This window comes from Hirundo rustica, chromosome 4 (genome assembly GCF_015227805.2).
Source record: "Hirundo rustica isolate bHirRus1 chromosome 4, bHirRus1.pri.v3, whole genome shotgun sequence".
Lineage (NCBI taxonomy): Eukaryota > Metazoa > Chordata > Aves > Passeriformes > Hirundinidae > Hirundo > Hirundo rustica.
Genome location: NC_053453.1, coordinates 55,598,878 through 55,619,837, shown reverse-complemented (window position 1 = coordinate 55,619,837; position 20,960 = coordinate 55,598,878). Strand labels below are relative to the sequence as shown.

Here is a 20,960-nt window from a genome sequence, read left to right as displayed (position 1 = left end):
TCAGCCTTCTCAAATTTCATGGATCAACTGTAAGTAGGAAGCTCTCCCTCCAGTGAGGAGGTTTTGTTGTTAGTCTCCAAACAGTTAAAATATAAGAGAAAAAAAAGTTGTTGCTTTTTGCTTCCTTTACCAGGACAGGAAAACCACAGAATGGAAAACTTCCGCTTAACTTTGAAAGACAGGAAATGGCTGGTGTTGGAAAGGGAACAGGTACAGGAGGAGTGAGCCAGTGGATATCTGTGGAAAACCAGATTTCCCTTATTCCCCAGACACTTGTCCTTCAGCTCTGTGTTCTTTTGGGGGATGAAGTTCCAGGCTGACCCTCGTGCTCCAAGCCCTTTATATGCTTTCCAAGCACCCACCCCAGTTCCCTACTTCCTGCCTCCTCTGCCACTGCTATAAATATCCTGCCTGCCTTTCATAGGTCCAAAGAAACGCACATCGAGATGAAATGGATCTGAGGTGAAAATATGAAAGAGCTTTAAGACCAGCTCTTGTGAAGTGAGTGGCTGTTGGGTCCTCTGCTTTATCTTGTAAAGTGTGAGGTTGCTGAGTCCCCTCCTTTAAATTTCTTGAAGAGTGAAACATCCTCCTTGTTTATCATGCTCACCTCTGGATTAGGATGTGTGAGTCTGTTTCTAAGGAAATTATTTCCTCCAATAAATAATGTGCTACACAAGGCACAGAACTGAAACCTAAAAGAATTCTGGTACCTGGGAGAATGTGGGGTGGAGAAAAGATGGAACTAGTTGAGAGACCACACTGCATGCAAAAGTACAGCACTTCCAGTACTGAATATCTTAAATGCTTTGGTGAGGTGGATCAGTCCAAGAGGAAATAAAAGAGCAAAGTGATCCCTGGGGCACTTCAATAGCCATCATGTACAGTACTTCAATAGCCACCAAATACCCAGCCCTCCCTTAGCATCCTGCAGGGCAAAAATCACAAACCCAGAGAAGCGTGGGAAGACAAGAACTGCAGTTCCTGTGCAGGAACTTCAGGACTGGAAAGGATTGTGCTGGGGTGGGGGCAGGATGAGTTCTTAAGCCCTTTGTTTTACTTTTTTAAATATGAAGAACAGCACCTGTTTTTGTGGTGTTTTTTTTTTTTTTTTTGGTGTGTGTGTTTTGTTTTGTTTCCCCAAGGGGTTGGGGGATTAAGGATTTAGTTGGTTATTTCCTTAGAGGATCAAAATAAAAAAAAGAGACTTCAATAAGTCTCTTTCCATCTTCTCTAGAGACAGTATATTTTCAATAGAATTAAACAGCTGTCCTGCTTTCCCCCACTGTGTAACAGTTTGCAGCTTTACAGAGAAGCAGAGAAATAGAAATTTTTATAATATCAGATAGAACTTCTAGGTGTACTTTAGGAGACTCCCAGTTACCACAGGAAGGTTTTAAGGCATTCAGAGAGAAGCTCAACTAGATCAGGTGGCAAATAGCCAGTGACACTTACCAGTATTTTGCCTTTAACACCTTTACTTTGGAACAAACACGCTGCAGCAGAACCTGTGATAGTCATTTGCATCATCCAGCAGGGCTGGAATCCTGATACTGATAAAATATACCTCTCAGAAGCTCTGACTTTCCCAAAACGCCTTTTTCAGACTGTCATCTTAATTCCTTGTTATTAGTGATTGATTCAATCCATGGAGTACTAAGTTCCTTCCAAAACTCTTTAGAGGAATACTTCAACTCTGGAGTCCTTTTTTCTTTATCAGGGTGAGTGTCTAATCTACCTTCCATGTGCATTCTAAATTGTAGCTATCTCTTGAGCTTGCCAGTGTATTCTGTTGTCATCTTTTTCTGTTTGACTGGGAGACCAAGAGGGTAGGAAGCAGATTCTTGCCAGCATTAATTCCAATGGCACGTTTAAATTGACTGCAGAAATAGCTTAGATTGAGAGAATCAGACCACACCTGTCTGGTGTATTTGGCTGTATGGGAAACAAAGCTTTCACTGGTACCGGAAAGTTTTCAAGCCAATAGGTTCCTTCCTGTCAGTGCACGATCTCATGTTTGTTTCTGCATGCCCTTCTCTCACACTGGTTTCCTCTAGTACTAATGGCTGTTGGAAGAGCTGGGTATAGGAAAGCACTGGGTCTTTCTTTCCCTGCTGTCTCAGAAACTGCTTTCCTGTTTGTCCTTTAATGCAGCATGGCAGCTTGGGATATTGACATAAACGTCATCATTTATGCTGTTCAAAGCTCTCCTCTTCTGAATTTGACATTGCCTACTCACATCCTGACTGCTTGTTTTGACAGAAAGGAGAGAGGACAGAACATGATTCTATGGTGATAGTTGTCTTGGCACATGCAGGGATTCACATTTTTGTGCAGGTTCAGTGTTTGTTCATCAAACTGTCATAAGGTCAGCGCGTGGCAGGGTTCCTCCAGTACATACTCCTCAATATATATGTGGACCAACAAGGAAAGATTGACCAAAGTTGTTGGTGAAATACTGTGGTGGTGTTTTGATGAAGCATCACTAGGTTGCACTGTTGAAAAATATGGGAAAGGTGGTTTTGGTTCAAAAAAATATCCAGGTCCAGAATGGGAGGGAAAGAATTCAGAGGAGTCTTCTAAGAGGAGTAGCTTAGCCTACTTGATTCCCTTCTCTGATAAAATCCACAAGAGCTTGTAGTACCAGTCTTAACTTGGTCAATTAGAATCAAAATGCTGATGTATGTAATTTTCACACTGAATTTTGGACTGTGTCACTTTATTCTACTCTTTTTCCTCGTGTGAACATTTGCTAGAGTTGCTGCAACTTACCGTATTGTCATAAACATACTGAAATGCAGTAATATGGACAATCATTGTACACTGGGATAAACAGGTGTTAAATAAAATAATTCTTGTTTCTGTATTCCCAGGCTATTTTCCCTTGCCAAAGAATAGCCCCTGAATGGAACTATACACTCAGGAGCTAGCTACATGTTCGCCTGCCAATTTAATAGGAAGAGCAAGCAGGATCTGTAATGCTTTTCACCCAGAAAAACAAAACAATGCTTTGGTGAGATTTCACTATAATGATGGTGGTTTCAGATCCATTTTGGTTTTAGAATATATCGGCAGCAAAGCCGACAGAACCAGGCAATGCCATTTTGCTTTCTGAATAAGCAGTAATGTTTCAGCTATTCAAGATTATATTTCTTCTCTGCTCTGTTTGGAAGGTGGCAGGGGAATCCTTAATTGTCTTGTGTTTTCCTTAAAATCCCTTAACAGAAAATGTTACTACAATCCGAGGCAAGGAAAATGTAATCTGTGGCTTTTTTGCATAGTTGGATAATTTGTTGTTTTTGTTTTTAAGCCAACTTGTGACTCTCTGAGGCTAACACAGTTCCAAATCTTATTAATAGCAATCCTTGACATTTTAGAGGTTTTATCTTTTCATTATTATTCATACATGCTCATTTCTGAATTTGCTAATGTGCACTTGCACTTCCTCAGTTTCCTTGCTTGTGGAAGGAAACAGTGTGCACCAGCAGCATGGTTTTGGTAACTGGGGTTCTGCTTATCCCACAGAGTGTTGGAAGTGAACATGAAACTATACATTGGTAAGCCATACCTCTGATTTTTCTCAGGGGAGAAAAAAGCTCTGTAACTATTCTTAGCTGGTATATTACATGTGAAATGAAGCAGTTCCAAGGGGATGGACAACTGCTATTCAGAGGGAGTACCTTTATGCTTCTGTCTTCTCCTGACAGCTACAACAGTTCAGTGTTCTTGACTCCAAGTCTATCCCTGGGGCGGGGGAAAAGCAGACCCCGAGCAGGGCTGCCAAAGCCCAGGCTTAGACGTGTGCCTCGTGTGCGTGTGTGTACATCTTGCAGTTCGGTGATGACCCCGGTGACTTCTTGAACTTTTAATGACAATGCAGCTGTCTGTTCATGGTGCTAATTAACCCAAAATCTGATTCCTCCCTCCCCCTCGTTATCCACTGCGTGAATGAGATGTGAAAACAAGAAGACGACTTTTCCCGTGCCCTTAGGGCTGTCTGAGCCTGGCAGCAGTGACCCTGCCTCAGCCGAACTGAAAGAGCTGCTGCGCAACGGCCCATACGCCTTTTTAATGGGTTATTGAGATTCCACCTTCTCCCCCTCCCTCCAGTCCTGTAACAATTTGGAGCGATATGGCACTTAGGGGAAAACAGCTGCAGGGATAACTTTTCTTTTGGAAAGCTAGAGACAACTGTTCAGTTTCTAAGTCTAGGGATTCCTCCACTACTTATTTAGGGCCTGATCCCACTCCAGTTAAAATCAGTAGAAAGTTTCCAACTGGGTTCAGCAGACAGTTGAAGGAAGCAGCTTCAGGAAGCAGCCTGCAATCAAACAATACTGCTTCAAAATGTTGGAAGCAGCCAGAAAGGAAAGAAAGAATAGGAAGGCATTTTTCACAGTTGGCTTTCTGACTTGCCTGCAGACTCAAAGTACAAGCACTCAGCAGGTCGATGTTTTACTTGAGGAACAGGTTAAATTAGTGTTCGTGGTATCCTAACTTGCTATTAAAAAATAGCTCTTGTAGGTCTATGTTCATTTACAGTCTGTGGTGTTGACAGACTTTTATTGGCACAGTGAATTAAAGGACTGATCTTTGATGTTGAATGCTGATTTTAGTTTAGATACTCTGAGATTGTAGGGGATAATGGCTTACTTTTTGAAATTATGCAAGTTCTCAGCACCTGCAGCTCTCATTGGTATGAATTTACTTGCCATGGCTGAAAAATGAGGAGAAAAATGGAATTACTCTTACTTCTGTTATTAGAGATTGTTGTTGTCACCTGATTTATACAGTGAAAGAGAAGGCTAGAAACTTTGTGAGGAGGGTCAGAATTTCTGCTTCATAGAGAATTTTGGAATGGTGGAAGTTCATTCCATCTGAAATGGGAGGGAAAATGATAATATTGGAGTTTTCAGCATGGCATTTTCTGGGAAGAGTGATTGAGGTACCTCTGAATGTGATGTTTTGAAGGATGTCCAGTTTGAATGAAGGTGTCATTTCACCTCATCACTGAGACTTCAAGTGTAGTTGAAGAGAATTGCTGATGCAGGTTAAAAATAGGTCATAATTTTTCAAAGAAAAAAATGAAAAAAACCCAATTTTGCTGAAGTTGATACTTTCCTTAGAAATTTGTGCCTTAAGTAAAGCCATGATCCCTGTCAGGAAAAGGCCTTTCCAAAAACATCCCTGATGACTTAACAATAACAGCCTCCCCTCCTGGAAGTGATGATTTTGATCAGGTTATGCACCACCTTTCAAGGTGGGAGATATTCCAGTTCATCAGTCCTTCTCAGCTTATAGTTAGCTTTCCCTGAATAGTGAGAATTCCCTTTACAGCACAAACCTATATTCCCTTTGCTTGTTCCCGTCCTTGCCAATGGGCTGTTCTCCTTGGGTTTGCTGCCTTAATAAACAAACAAGATTGCTTTGTGATTGTGTTGCTGTCGGTGGAGCGAGACAAGGTATTTCCCCTTGTATTTCTGTTAGTTCCGTCCGTGTCAATGTTTAAACAAGCTTACACCTGTGCTCCAGGTGTGAGCTTAACTCCGGCCCTGAAAAGCTGTCTCTTGGGAGTGTGGTTCATTACTTTGCCAAAATAGTCCTGTTACAGCAATGTCTGAGGAGACTGAGACAGACAGGAAACAGGCTCAGTGGATACCCTGGAAATGATTACCCTTCTCTGTAAACGTTCAGAACTGCAGTATCCAGAGAACTGCTGCCTCCCAAACAGTTAATGGGCCTTAGAACATTCAAAAGTAGCCATCACTGTGCCAGGGCAGCTGTGAAATGATTATCCAACCATAACTTGTGACCTTTAGGTTTTTTCCTAAAACGTTACAAGTACACCTAAGAAGTGATATGGGAATGCAAGCTTGCCTCCCTCAAATTGGAAACTGATGGAAATTTTCAGTAAGAGTTCTTTCAGAAGCTGTCAGACTCCAGTAGCACACATGAGCTAAGTGACTGGTACATTCACTTTGGAGTGAATCTCCATCAGATTCATATTGTCAGACTTAAGCATTTCCATTTAAAATGCACTTATTATCAGCACTGTCTAAGAATAAAAAAACATGGGTTAGTCTTTAATTTGTGTAAATACTTGTGCAAAAAAAAGTCAGCAGTTAGTGGTAGACAGGCACTGTTAATCATTCAGTGTGTTCTCTGTGCTTAGTCTCGCTAAGAGCCATAACTCATGTCATTGGTAGCACTAAGGATGTATATAAGCATCCAGGTAATGATACACTACTTCTGGATTACGGGTTTACTACGTTGTTCATGGACATGAAATTCTGATGAAAAGTATGGGTGAAGAAAGTTTGGGTAGCAGAAGAATGAGAAACAGTTTCCATGGAACACCTTAGGCTGTCTGTCAGTAGGACAGTCAGGGAGTTTGAGCAAACTGTTCGAAGAAGGAAGGTTACTGGCCATTGTCTAGCTACCTTTTCTGCTATCAGTGCTCTGTGTTATTGCACAGGGAGAATCCTGTCTTCAGAGCCAGAGGATGCACAATGTGCAGTATTTGTGTTACTCATGTAAAAAATGGGTGATTTTGGTGTGTGTTTTTTGTTTGTTTGTTTGTTTGTTTTTTCAGTTGTTGTTGTTGTTAGTTGGGTTTTTGTTACCTGATTTCCACAATAAATCAATACTGAGTTCATTAGCCCTTCTAAGCTCAAAAATGAAGGACGATGCTTTGGAATGCAGTTATGACATTGCACTACATGGACTTCTGGAAAGTTCTGGATAAGTGGGCAAATTATTTAAATTGCCCTGGTATTGTCCTAACCTTGAACTATAGGCTGCTGGGAACTGTTGTATGTGTGGCTCACACGGGACTCAGGGAGGTTTCCTACTTGCTTTAGTTAACAGTGAATCAGGATCTGAGTGCCGCACCTAAGGCTTTAAGTGGTGCTCAGACTCCAGGGTAAAATTCTTCATGTACCTAAGATCAGCTACATGGCAGTAATTATTGTGATTACATAACAGACATTAATAAAATGGGCAATTAGTAAATTCCTTAAACATTGTGATATAACCAGAACTGTGTCATGGATGTGTCCAGTATATGTGAACAGTCTGTAGATGCTGGCAGCTTCAAAACAATTGATGATGTTTCAAGAATAGTGGGCAGAGATAGTCTTTTCACTGGGGAAGTTGTTTGAACGTAAGTTTAATCCCAGGGTCTGGCAGACCAAATACTAGGTCCTGTCAGGCCCAGTGTGAATAGGAGCAGCAGAGCAACGCGTGTAGGCCTGACCTGGTTAAATATGTGTACCTCTCTGGTGTGGACAGCTGCTTAGCCTGTCAGTTTAATACAAGTTTTGTAATGCAGGAAGGAATTTGCAGGCCCACCCACTACCCTTGAAATCTATACATGTTCCCAAACAGTTCTTCCTCTCTAGCTCCTACGTGCAAAATTGAGCATAAACCATGTGATCAGTGGAGTGCAGCCTCCTTGCAGAACGCTGGCACTGGTCCCAGATGGGCAAGGTGCAGAAGCAAGGAGAGTCCTCTGAAGTAAGCTGATGAAGCAGGGAGTGTCCAGGCCTGTGGCTTTTGATAATCTCTCTTTTGAAAGGTTTACATGGGCTCTCAGAGATGCCCTATTTCTAATGCATAGATGAAAACTGCCTTCAGGTGTTCTCTTTAGCACCTGTTGAACTGTTTGGATCTGGTGCCCAGTGGGTTTGTAGATTGCACAGTGGGTTAAGAAAGGCTAATAAATTGGCAGATTTGGCTCAAATTTTTCTATAGCATCCTTAAAAAATACAGTGACGAATTTATGATGCTTGTTATACCCCAAGGGGAATCTAGCACTAAGGAGCAGACATGCCAGTTCTACATGTCTGGTTTTGCAGAAGTCTCATTATTACTTGAAATGCCAAGTAACATCTACCAGGTTCAAGCCCTGGGCATTCACTGGTCAAGTGCTGGATCAGAGCATCTTCCCTCACCTCCTCTTTGATATATGTGAGCCATCTCTTGGTGGCCTAGTGGACACGGTGTTTGTTCTGAAACCTGATATCAACACAACAGCCTACAGAAGAAATTACCATAGCCCAGTAAAGCAATTTATCTATGGCTTTGCAAGCTGAGTCTTACCTTTCTCAGCAGAACTGAAACTTCCTAGGTAAGTTATAGTAAATTTAAAAAAAAAAATTCAAAAGGATGTGTCTACACTGCCTCTTCAACATGAATTCTCATTGTGTACCCATTTTGATGTACACCAGAAAGCAACGTCATTTGAGGACTGTATTACCCTTGTTTAGTTTCAACAGTACTTTGTTCTTTAAGGAGTGTCCATGACCTCAAGAGAGAAAGAGTCTGCCCCATGTGAATCAGAATGAGATTTCTGTGATCATAGTAGGTTCTAGAAAATATCACTTGATCCATTTTCATCACTTTAGCACTAGTTCCTGCAGTTTATCATCATGATCTGTGGAAATGGAAGATCAGCCTCACTTGCACTTTTATCACTAAATCACAGGCAAAGGATATGTTTTTCTCCTTGCAGAGGCTGCTCCCCTAACTGTACTCTTTAGGCAATTCATCTCTCATCATATGCTCCAATTTGCTTTCCATGTTACTGCTCACTTGATGGGTTGGGAAACGATCAATGCCAGATGCACATTCCTTTCAGGCAGTAAATGCTCCTGCAGCAGTAACTTATGTGCACCAGCTTCTTGTTTCATTAAAATTGCATATGGTTTCCATTTGCCCCTAATTGGTCTCACATCAGCTCTACCATATCCTCTGAGTGGAAAGCTTAGACCCGTGGCTCCTTTGAACAATTTCAAAGAACTGTGGGAAACCAGAGGCTCGTCTCAGCCTGGCTTCCCCTGGTCCTCTATGTACTGTGTTGGGAAGTACTTGATCTGGAAGAGAGGGCTGAACTAAATCTTATTCTATTGCACCAATTGTATGTAGACAAAAGGAAATGGAAAAGGTGTTTTGAGCTGAGTATTGCTCTGAGTCATATGCTTGTTATTTTTATCCATTGTTGTAAGCTGGCTTAGGAAGTGCTTTTTGTGTGTTGGTTTTGACAACCATCTTTCCAACACTGCTAACCTTGGCTGATATAATTTCTGTCTTTGGCAGTTGTCAGAGACACAGAATGAGGCAAAATGCACTCTGCTGAAAACACTCCTTGGAGAGAGATGTGAGGTGCCTCTACTGTGCTCTGTCTGTGAGGCACTCCCTTCCCCTCCCTCCACTTGTGTCATTTTTCCTTCCTTTTCTCTGATTCTTGCCTACCGCCTTTAGCCTGAATTCAGCTTCCAGTGATGAGTTAAAAAATATAGGTGGAAAGTTAAAAAAAAGCCTGCCAAAAGGGAGACAGAGAAATGTCTAGTTGGCAGGAATTACATTGTTTTCTCTTTTTATTTTACCACAGGGTTCTCAATGTTGTAGGCACACTCATTACATAGTCTGCAGTGTCTCTGCTTAGTTCTATAGCAAACCTAGAATGTTTTGTTGATGTAAAATGTGAGATTAACCCAGCAAAGCATGTAACTCCAGTAACTCAACACTGTGCCTGATGTAGCTAATCTCTTATGTCTACCTGGCTTCACTGAGTTTAGTAGGTGTAATAGCTGGTAACAACAGACAATGGGATTTTTTCCTCTTTTCTTCCTTTACCTTCTCTGTTTTTCATGAGGTATTTCCTGAAGCTAGTTTTTACATGTACTAACATCTACATGTGGATCTAAGAGATTCTGCTTGGATCTTCTAATTGGATATAAATGCATTTCAGATCCATCCATTCTTCCTTCTCCATTCAGTCTTCCCTCTATCTTCCCAACAGTGTGTATGATGGTGAAGCAGGGGAACTAACATCAGGAGTTAAATGCAGGGGCAGTGTTGTGAAGTTGAAGAGTCTTTGACTAAATTGCATATAGGAGCCTGAAAGAAATGCCCAAATAGAATTTACAGGTTCTCATTTAACAGACTTCTCTAGTTTTTCTCTGATTCTAATGTATTTCAAAGAGTGCTTGGACTTCCATAGGATCAGATGCACCATATAGGGAGGGAGAAAAATGCTTGATAGTGCTGCCATCACAAAGGCTGGATCCGGTTAATAAGCTACAGGTGAAATGCCAACCACTAACCAAGTTCTGCCTGGTTGTTTTATGCAACCTTGTTTCTTTAATTTATGGTCTTGTTGGGATGATTAACTTTCTCCCAAGTAAAAGCCCTTCTAGAGCAGTTTGTACTTTTTGAGGTGATGGAAGGTCTGACACAATCAAAGTCTTGTATGAAAAAGTTGTATCACTCCTTATTTTGCAGTGTTAGAAATCAAGCAGCACAGAATGTTATGCAAACAGACTCTCAGTGGCAAGGAAATCTGCAGGGATGGGAAATGTGGTTAATATTTAGCAAGTGTAATTGTGATCACTTGTTTTATGTGTAGCTTAGACCTGGGTAAACCCATTTAATTGCCTTCCACTTGTTTGGGGATAGCCTTCAAATAGACTTGCCATGCTTCACAGGGGAAGTTTTTTTGGATCTGTAAAACAAAGGCTGAAAGTAAATGTCAGAATTCTCATTAGAACAGGGGAAGGAAAGTTATATGTGTCTTGCTTTCCTGTTTTTATTTGGACTTTCATTGTTATTTACCAACACACTTACTTATGTAAACACGCATCTTTTACAATGTGATATTCATGTGGCAACTGACTGGCAGAGGTGAATGGTGTTGAAAAAGTGCTCTTTCTCCATTAGTGTTCCTGTGAGTACTTTGAAAAGACGAGAAGTCAAGATTTGGAGTGCCAGTAATGGGAACTATTTTGTTAGTCAGGGCCTAAGAGGAAGACAACCAGCAGTGAACCTCTTAACTTCGCTACCTTTTTTTTTGCTTCCTTGATATTCTTTGGTGATGCTGTGTACCAGCACAGCTGCATTTGACTTCTCCAAAGACAAAGCAAAAGGGTTTGTTTTGCCTTTTTTGGCTTTGGATGAAGGTCATGATGGAATGAGGCAAAAGAAAGCTCCTCCGTGGTATTTTTTCAGCTTTCTTGTGCTTTGCAAGAAGCTTTCAAATTCAACACTGATTTGTAAAAGAATTCTGTTTTGGTTATGGAGGAGGAGGCTACTTTCAGTACTAACAGATCACCAAACTGCCTGGAGACTTCTGTTTTTTTCCCCTCTTCATAAATCCTCTGCTGTACTCAGTATTTCCATCTTCACTCTGCTTTCCTATGGAAGTGGAGGAATGGGTGAAGGGCTGCTATCTCATCTCCCTCCTAAAGCAGGCACCATGAACTTGCTGTTCATAGAAGCCTGCAGCTGCCAGGCAATTTAATAGAGCCTCCCAAGAGGCCGCATACAGTTGGGCCATGCTTCCAGTTCATTAGTTATGGTCCTCTGGTTTTAGGGCAGCCAAGAGTGTTGGTAGTAATTGCTAACAGATCAGGTGGGGGAGTGGGAAAAGGAATGCACCTTGTGAGAGCGAGCAAGGGAGACAGCAATTCCATCTTAGCAGCACAGTCAGCACCAGTACTAGAAAATGTGTGTAAAAGCATCCTGCCTTGACCACATTAGGGGACACCCCCATAAATGACACTAATATTCAGTAGTGTGCTAGGTATACTCAGGAGTCTAAAACATACCAGCTGCCTTAGCCATGTGTGATGTGAGCCCTCCAACAGGTACCAGCACAGAAAGTTCTTGTGAGGCAGATCAAATGGGAGAGTGGCTAGTAAAGCTGGTAAAAAAGGTCTCAGTAAAGTGCTCTTGGAAGTGAACCCTTGTATAGTCTTTGAATTAATAAAATGGCAACCATCTTCCTTGGTGTGTCCCATGTCTGGTGTTAAAGCAGCGTTTTTGAGTGTTGATGTAGTCAGTGGCCTCAGGCTAGAAGGAGCTTTTCTTCAGCCTCCCAGTCACATTGCTGTTCCTTATATGTTTTATTTAGCCACTATTTGGATGTCAGAGAATGGCCTGGGAGAATAACTTGTCCTGTGTGTCTCCATTAGGAAACAACGAGTCCTCCACATCCTTCACTCACTTAACTGCAGAGAGCATGCATTTCAGCTAAAGCTCTCACTTAAAATTACTCATATTGCACACCAATAAAATAAATCCTTGAAACAATAATGAGAAGTGTAGCAATCATTACCCTCCTGAGCCATTTGTGGTAATTGGTCACAAGGGAAATGGGTTAGGAGCAAATCCTGGTCTCTGAAGGGTGTGCCTCCATTTAAAATGCTGTTTATGGATGACAACCAGCCCACTTTCATGAAAGCATCTGATTCTCATGGTGCAGTTGAGCAAGCAGCTGGGATTGGTGGTGTTAGCCTGGGTCTGTACTGCTGCCCTCTCTTCAGGGGAAGGTAGGATTTGGGAAGGGTCACCATCTAGTGGCTGGTCCCGATAAAGGACATGGGCTGGATTGAACCAGGACATTTGATGTTGCTTGTCAGCTGGGAAAAAGAGCTACCACACATGTAATAGTTACTGTGTGCCTGGATGGAATTGGTAGCCACAAGTCTTTTCACCGTGTTGTTTCCTCAGCTTGGCAAGTGCATGTCTTATTCTCTCATTGCCTGTTTTTCTGCTCCTTGACTCGTGAAAAGAATGCCTTCTGCCATCTCAGATGTAAAGTCAATGTCCTCTTCTGCTTCATAGCTTGCCTTTAGGCCTATTCTCCCTGGAATCCTTGAGAAAATGGCCACAGAGTAAGTAGTAAGTTAAAGAGTACTTGAGTTAGATATGTATGCATATGGGCAAATAAAAGATCACTTTTTCTCATATGCCCATTCTGATTTGTTTGACTTTACAGGACCTCATCCAGCGACATTTGGAAAAGATGTAGGTGTTTTTTGCCGGTATTTATATGTATTCTTGCAGCTGCAGACAGTTTGTACCACACTAGAGATGCCAGGGAAACACAAATCAGTAGCTACTGGCACTATACTAGTCCTGGCATATCTGAGCCATCTCTGTTTTCCTAACTACTATGCTAGTTTACATTAAAAAAAAAACCCCACCACAAACAAAAACCACAAAAAAGGCAGGGAAAAGAGATAAATACACTAATAATTTGTGATACATTCTTAGATGCATTTCTTGAATAGTCAAACACAGCAGATTATTGGGGTTCTTTTTTGTTTTGTTTTAGAGTATCAACTAAAGCCTGGCTTTTTCCTTTCATGAGGGGATGTTTCCTCCTGAATTTTTTAATCATGTCAAATGTTGAGAAGCAGTACGTATGTCTTCTCCTCTTTGTATCATGGCATGGCTGCCATGCTTATCTTACCAAGATTTATATCCTTGTCTAATTTAGCTTTTCATAAATAATTACAAATCGCTCATGAGACCTTGCCAACTGCTCCAGTCCCACAAAGTGACCTGACCTGAAACCCCAAAGTACTGAGAAACATTCATCTTGGAGTATTTTCATATGCAGTGCTTCAAAGGAATTGCGGTTTAAAAATATGCAGCTATTTTGGTGACCACTTGTGTGGGATAAAGTTTCCCATCAGTAATAGCAGGACTGTAATGGAGCTTCAAGGAGAAGGGAGGAGCTCAGGAGAGCAGTCAGAGCACCTTTTGCCTCATTCTGCTCAAGAAGTAGGAGTCTGTAGCAGTAAACAGTCGACTTCATTAACTTAACATGGACTGAATTTTGCAACAGAAATGCCGTAAATTTTAGATAATTCACAGAGGGTGAAAAGTTCCTCTGGCAAGTATGCATGGCCCTTGCTCAGTCAGGAACAATTCTTTGTTTTGTGGCCAGGTGTGAAGAGTGGCCCAGCCATATAACTGGGGAGTGGTGGTTTGAAGGAGCAAAGATAGGGATTGGGAAACATGTGGCTACAGATGTGCAGCATGGAGCTCTGCTCTGAGCAAGGTGTACAAGTGGCTCTCATGAGTGGAGCCTTAGGGGTTTGAAGGTACACGTGTGAGAGAAACCTCTGAGCAGTTCTGCCCATCCAGCAGACTCTCCAGCAGCTCGGAGGCATCTCATCCTCAGGGATGGGAATTTAACCTCACAAATTACAGGTGATAGACTTAACTTGGATTATCCTCTGCTCCTTGGCTAACATCTTGATTTTTCCATTAATATGGGAAAAGTTATGCAAGGTGGGGTTTTTTTTGTTTGGTTGGTTTTTTCCCCCCATTTCTAGCTCTTCAGTAAAGAAAAGAACTTAGCTAGAAACATTACCATTGGAGTGATAAAGGCAAAATTTCTGAAAAACAGAGAGCTTGACCCTCTTACAAATGGCTTGAAGTGACAGCTCCCACACTAAGGTTTATCATGGCTTTTCCAGGTAAATTTGCTAGGATGGTTGTTCTTCTCCAACTTTATTGTGGAACAATAATAGTAAAATACAGACCCTTTTACTTGTTTGCAAGGGTATTATTAGTTGAGATCAGAATGCTCTTATGTCCCAGTGGAAATCTGCATTTTGAATATTTGTTGAAGCTGTTGATTAGTCCATAAATCAAAGCTTCTGTCTGAAATGGCTGTGATACCTAACTAGAAGTCAAAGGACTGACAAGCTAGGAGTGAAACAAATGAAGAATTTTTTTTAGGTATTCAGAAACTGAGAATGTGCTTGTGATCTTATATGCTTAACTGCATTCTGCTTTGGAAACCCTAACATTTTGCAATACTGCCTTTTAGTATATTTCTTAGCATTGTCAGTAACATACAAGATTTTTTTTGTTGTTGGTTTTAGGTGTGTTGGGAAAATACCAGTTTTTTCAATTTCAGTGTATCTGCAGATGAAAATAAGACTTTTGACACTCTCTGCCACAGACTCCAGTGTTAGTGAGCTGTCCTGGAATTCACAAAGCCTTAAGCAATTGTATTCTTTCTCACTGACCCTTGGACAGCCTGGTTCCAGTAGCTCTGCTGGTGGTTGTGGTGGTTAGGGGCAGCAAGTGGAGGAAGCTAGTTCTTCAGTCCTCAAGCACATGGTTGAATATAGCTGCTAAAGTTTGAAAGTGAGAGTAAGTTGAAGTTGGAACAACTTGTTAAATAGGAGAATCAATAAAATTGCTTTTACTGCCATTGGGAAATAGAAGTTTTGAAAAAAATGGAAGTTTTACACTCAGTGAAAAATTTTGTTGGTTCTTTGAATCAAAGCCAGGTCTGTCTTACCTAGTTTAAAATTTCTTTGTCAAGTCTGGCAGAAGCCAGATATAAACCAGCAGGATATAAACCAGAGCAGAGTGGATTTGTCTTCATTTCACGCCACCCTTTGTGGAACAAGGTTCAGGAGCTGGTGTGTAAAACCAGACCTGTTTGTTCCTTTAAATCTGTTCTGTTTATTCCAAAAGCTGAGACAAGCTTTTTGCCTCCTTGGTTGGACCTAGGCCATAAACAACCCCTTAGTCTTCTCTTTTCCCCATTCTTTTCAGTGGGCTTTTACAGATTTGAAGCCTAAATAAACTAAGATGCAACAAGATGCTTGTTTAATGTCCTTTATAGCCAGCAAAACATATCCCTAAATGTTGTTGCTGCTGTTAGATAGTGCTGTAATGCAAATAACTCACTGTGTTTTCCTGCTTCCACCTCTTTGTCTCCTTTCTAAGCCTCCCTGCATTTTTTTGGTTTTGTTTTGTTTTCTGTGGTAGATTAAAATGAATAATACTTGCCCTGTCCCTGAGCTTTGCTTCTCTGCTGAGATGAGCAGGGGGTTTCAGAACTTTTTCAAAGAAGATCAATAAAACAGTTTTTAAAGTTTTCTTTTGTGTGTGTGTGGAATGCCCCAGAAATGGATGAGCAAGAGAACCCTTCATTAAGCACTCACTGTAAACTTCCTATTAGATTAAAAAAAAAAAAAAATAAAAAAATCCTTATCTATGGGACCTCAAAATCCGTATCTGTGGTGGCTTGGACTCAGTTGATATTGCTGTGATGCATCTGTGGTACAGTGCTGGTACCTGTGCCACAGAGCACACACTGCCCCTTAGTATCCGTGAAGAAATGCAGTGCAGTGTACATAAGATCTGATGGATCAGCTTTAGCTTGTCTTCCAGATGATTTCTGGTTGGTCTGGCGGCTTTCACTGGGCACTTGATGGTTGCTGAATAATCTGATTTTGCACAGTCACTGTTTGTTCAAGGGAGCATTTATTAGTTTTGTGGTACCTCAAAGGTGGCAGCTGTAGTGAAATCCCAGATACGGGATATTCCACTACCCTGTACTGAGTTATGCTTATTGGGGAGCAGAAGCTGCATTGGGTACACAAAGAACAATTTAAAAGTAGCATCCTATTGAACATCATCCTGTATGTTGAGAGTTAAGACATCACAAACGTGGTTTGGTGCAAAGATTTTAATCTATCTTGGTCCCAGCTACAGTCTGCTCTTTCAGTGGGACTTAACCACAAATAATATTTGTTCATATTCTTCACACAAAACTAGATTTCCTCTAAATAAATGCCTGCTTTGCCATCCCATTTTACATGCCTTCACTGTGAGTGAGATTTAGAATAATATGAGAAGAAGGTTGACCTGGAGTTTTGTTTATTTTACAGGATAACTTATCTAAACAGTTTTGTGAAGGATTTTTTAAAGTGGAGTGTATAGTATAAATGTTGTGTAAAGTTGTCTATAATTTGCTGTATTTTTTCCTCCCTTATGACAGTGATCCGAGCTAAAGTGGTGGGAAAGAAGCTCATGAAAGATGGACCGTTTGGAACGATGCGATACACGGTCAAGCAGATGAAGGTATGTTTGCAGACATTTCCCACAAGCTAGTAGATATAGTAAGGAATCTAATTAACACAGAATAACAAACACTCTGCATACTTAACAGCACCTCCATTTTTTGTACTGGCCATACAGAATGGAAGGAAACCAGCAATTGGTAGAAATTTACCTGGAGAGGGAAAAGGAGCAGGAAGAGATCAATCCTGACATATAGTGCTGTGTACCTGAATTCTTCCATTGTTTTAAGATTTCTGGTAGTAAAAGTTGCCAGATGGTCTTCTTTAGGTACTGAAGACGTCTTTTGTGTTCCACATGCAGTGTTTGACTGGAAATGCCAGCTTTTCTGTGCAGTACTTTCATTAAATCAAAGAAGGAAATTATGGTAGGGGGTCTGCCAGGCTTGGGATAGTGCTCATTTCTCTTCTTTCCTTGCTTTCTTTGTGACCACCAGTTGAGATTACGGCATTTTTTCCATGCAAAAAAAAAAAAATTAAAATCATGTAGTGATTCTTTATATAAAGCTAAATGTAGCATTGCAGCTTTTAAATATTGTCAGCTTAGAAGAGCTGCAAAGTACTGATTCAGAGATGAAAAGAGGTAGAACTATGCCAGTTGCTTGATTTCTTTCGCTTATTTCTTCAGAGCTCTAATTCTTTGTTGCACAAACTGCACTCAACCTGCTACTTTGGACTTGTGTTTTTTTTTTTTTTCTTAAACTGCCCTCTTGTTATGTAATGCTAAAAATCAGCCCTAGATTGTTTTTCTTGGCCATGGCATTCCAGTCATAAGACTGGTTTATGTCCTTAGGAAAAAAAAAAAAGAAAGGGAATGGAAAAGCTTGGCAGAGACTGCAGAAATCTGAAACATATTAGACAAAGTAAAGGTTCAGAAAAAACCAGTCACTTGCCTGCCTTGTAACAGTAACTCTCTTTATAAGGCAGTTTATAGCTAAGCACGAAAGCAGGGAGGAGGAGAGGCAAAGCCTGTTTCATAAGCTGTCGCAAAACCATGCACGTAGCCAAATCTGGTCCTGGCATGGCTCTTCCACAAGAGTGGAATGCCTGCACTTTGAATAAGAGGGCATGAGGCTGGGCTTGTTGACTTCCTTAACCTTAAGAATTTCTCTGCAATATTCTAAAAGAAATATATATTTATTAAAAAAACAAACAAACAAAAACCAAAACATAAACGGCTGGTTGTATTGGCAATAATGAGACAACACTGCCACTTTTTTTTTATGGCTGTTGTTGGCTTTGTCAGGCTTACAGCACTCTGTGCTGTTCTTCTCTAGTTTTGTCACTCTTCAGCTCAGCAAGCATACCCTGCTTCACAAAACTACTCAGTGTCCACATGCTGCAGTGGCTTCATCAGCTTGTCTTTCTGATTTCATCCTGGTCTGTCCAGTACCACTACTTTTCCGCCTTCTCAGTGGCAAGAGTTTGGTCCTCCCCACCTAACACACGACCATGAACAGTGATCTAGAATATTGAACTACTACCTTTTATCACTCAGAACACTGCCCCTCTTCTAACTAAGACACCTGAGCCTGTACTGGCTATTTTCATTGGGTTATTCTGCAGCACAGGGCCTTTCTCTAGGAGCATTTCCACAGTGTTTTGTTGGGAAGTTATGCATCCAACAAAAGCAAGAGGGATTTTCAAGAGGAAATCGTGTGTTGGCCAAACTGCCCTTACGTCTGCTGCCTAGATGGTGGGCTGGTGGGATGTTGCACTGGACATTTAACTGTGACCTTTGGCCGGAAGGAACCTGGAGCAAAGTGCTCAGCAGGACTGGAATGTCCGGAGGACATAGTTCTTCATAAACAAACAAACAAACCAAGTGTCTTCTTTGGAAACCCTGCTGTCTTTCTGCTGAGCTTAGAGGCTTCAGTATAAAGAGGGATTTAGATCCATACAGTGGGGGAGTTCAGAGTGATGCAGCAAATTTCTCCCTTGTTTGCTCCAATGAAAGCTGACTGTCCTCCTACTGAAAAGAGAACTGAGGAGGCTGATGGCTCTGCACAGCTGCATAGGAACAACTCTGAAGATAAAACTAACTTATCAGTCTGCATAAACCCTTCTGCACCTGCAGGTGAAAAATAAACAAGCCATTTAGTCTATCCGTGTGTACTGAATTGCCTGCGGAAAGCACTGAAAGCCTTAAAGGGCAACAAACTATCTCCATAGCTCTTTCACAGGCTCCTTGGAGTTTGCCTGGTTAGATTCTTGATCTCACTATGAACTCGTTGCGGCATTTCACAACTAAATCAGCTTGGGGCCTGGACTGGAGCACAAGGTCAGCCCACAGGGACAGAACAGTGCCAGGCTTTCTAGAGTTCAGGTTTGTTGCCTGAAGAGGCCTTGTAGTTTTTCAAGCAGCCTCTGCCTCTCCCCACTGCTTTCTCGAATAATATAGAAATAGTTTGAGATCACGTGTCATAAATCTGCACAGGACTGATCTAACCCCTATATGTTCTGTGATCTTGCAGTGCATTCTGAGAATGGCCCAAGCCTATTTCAGGAAACTGCAAAGGAAACAAGGAGATAAGATATTTCTCCTCCATGAGCACAAACAATCCTGGTTGACCAGGGCAGCACCCTGCACAGGCTGCCAGAAGCAAGACTTTCCTTGGTTTGTTGCTTATCTGTAAAATGAGTCTATGGGGGGAAATGTGATAGTCCCAAGAGGAAAGAAGTGGGGTAGGATTAATTTAGTTTAATTTTAGACAGACTAAAATGAGGTGTTGAGTCTTTCCTGCTCTCTTGATTGTCAGCGGGTAGAGAGAGGAACCACCAAAGCGTAATTCAGCCCACAAGTTTTAGGCAGCTGTTTTGGGATGGGCTGAGTTGTTCTGGAGATGTCTGTTCTTGGCATTTGACTAGAGAGGATGCCTAATTCCTGTGAATTGCCTATGTTTTAGGTAGCTGAAGGTTAGGCAAGGTGTGACTCCCAGCTTTTGATATCTGGTGCAACCTCACATGGGAGGGATAGAGGGAGGAACATCATGAACAGTTTTACAGGGTGAAGTTGTTTAAGCAGCAGGATCCACCACAGGATTTACCTGTGCATTTCTGAGGCAGAATGGGAGCTGCTAAGGGGAATGCTGACATAAATGGAAATCAAACAGCACTAGGAGACATCACCATGTCATGCTTGCTAATACTTTATTCCCTGTTATTATGCTTCCAAAAATACACATTTGTGGGGACAGGAGAACTCCGAGGGTAGCAGTTAGGAGAGAGGCTAGCTTTATGGGTGGGTTTCTTCTGACTGACCTAACAGCACTTCCAAGACACTTTGCATATCCAAAAATAATGCTCAAGATAGTGTTTTATTTGTTTTAACAGTGGGCATCTGTAGAAGATTCCTCCTTGCCAAACTTTCTTTTTCCTTCCCTGAGGACCGAGGTCCTCCTGGTGAATTTTATTCAGTCATCAGAGAGTGTGGGAGGCCCTGTCTGCCCCAGCATGGGTTCAGTCAGCATGGCTGCCATCGATGTGGGTCACTGAGGGCTGAGTGGAAGTGCTTTCTGGGAGGCTGAGCATGCTTTCTTTCGCAGCCTTGACAGTGGTGGCCCTGATGGTAATGTGAACAGGAAATTAGGTCCAGGAGCCGAAAAAGAAGCCCTAGTTCAGCATCACTGGCTACTTCATAGGCAGTCATGTTGGGCTTGATGGCTCAGAAGAGGTGAAAAGTGATGACTGTAAGAGTCCTGTGGGAAGGCCCTGAGCAGCTTCCCAGGGGAATGATTAGTGTAGCTCATAGCCCTGTGGGCAAGAGGAAGAAAGGGCTCCAAGTGTGCCTCTCTACGAGCAGACCTTAGAGTTAATTAGCCCAACATGGCTGGGAACTCAGCACTGTGCATGACACATCCCTTGCACTGTCATGCACGGTGTGCAGCTCTCTGCAGTATTGATAATGCACTGCCTGGAGGGGCTGGGCAGCCCCAGCTGTTATCTTAGCTAGTTTTATCTGCTGAGATACTGTTATCTGAGCTTCTTGGTGTGACACACACTAGAAAGGAGTCTGGACACGTGACCTTTATTCTGTGTGCCTTTCTTCACGGTACCCATGGGAAGGAAGAAACAAAAGTGTGCTGAGGGCTAAATAACTCATCCAAGGACAGACAGGATGCTTGTGCCAGAATGTAGATCTCCACCTATGTTGATTGGATTGGAAAATCTGAGTAGGTCATCCAGTACCAAGAAAATTGAAAGGGATAAAGCAGAGATTAGGTAAAGTTCACTTCTTCCTTCTCCATTGGCCACTTACAGATACAGATCATGCTTGAAATATGA

General features: G+C 41.8%; 2 protein-coding genes across 2 annotated transcripts in view; one reads left to right on the top strand and one right to left on the bottom strand.

Annotated features, from left to right (window-relative positions):
* Positions 1–20,960, bottom strand: part of SYN3 (synapsin III) — a 195,984-nt gene that overhangs the window by 100,297 nt on the left and 74,727 nt on the right. The window lies entirely within an intron of this gene.
* Positions 1–20,960, top strand: part of TIMP3 (TIMP metallopeptidase inhibitor 3) — a 37,512-nt gene that overhangs the window by 8,975 nt on the left and 7,577 nt on the right. The window contains exon 2 of the mRNA XM_040062906.2: positions 16,598–16,680. Coding sequence (XP_039918840.1) covers positions 16,598–16,680 — 83 coding nt within the window. The remainder of the gene's footprint in view (positions 1–16,597; positions 16,681–20,960) is intronic.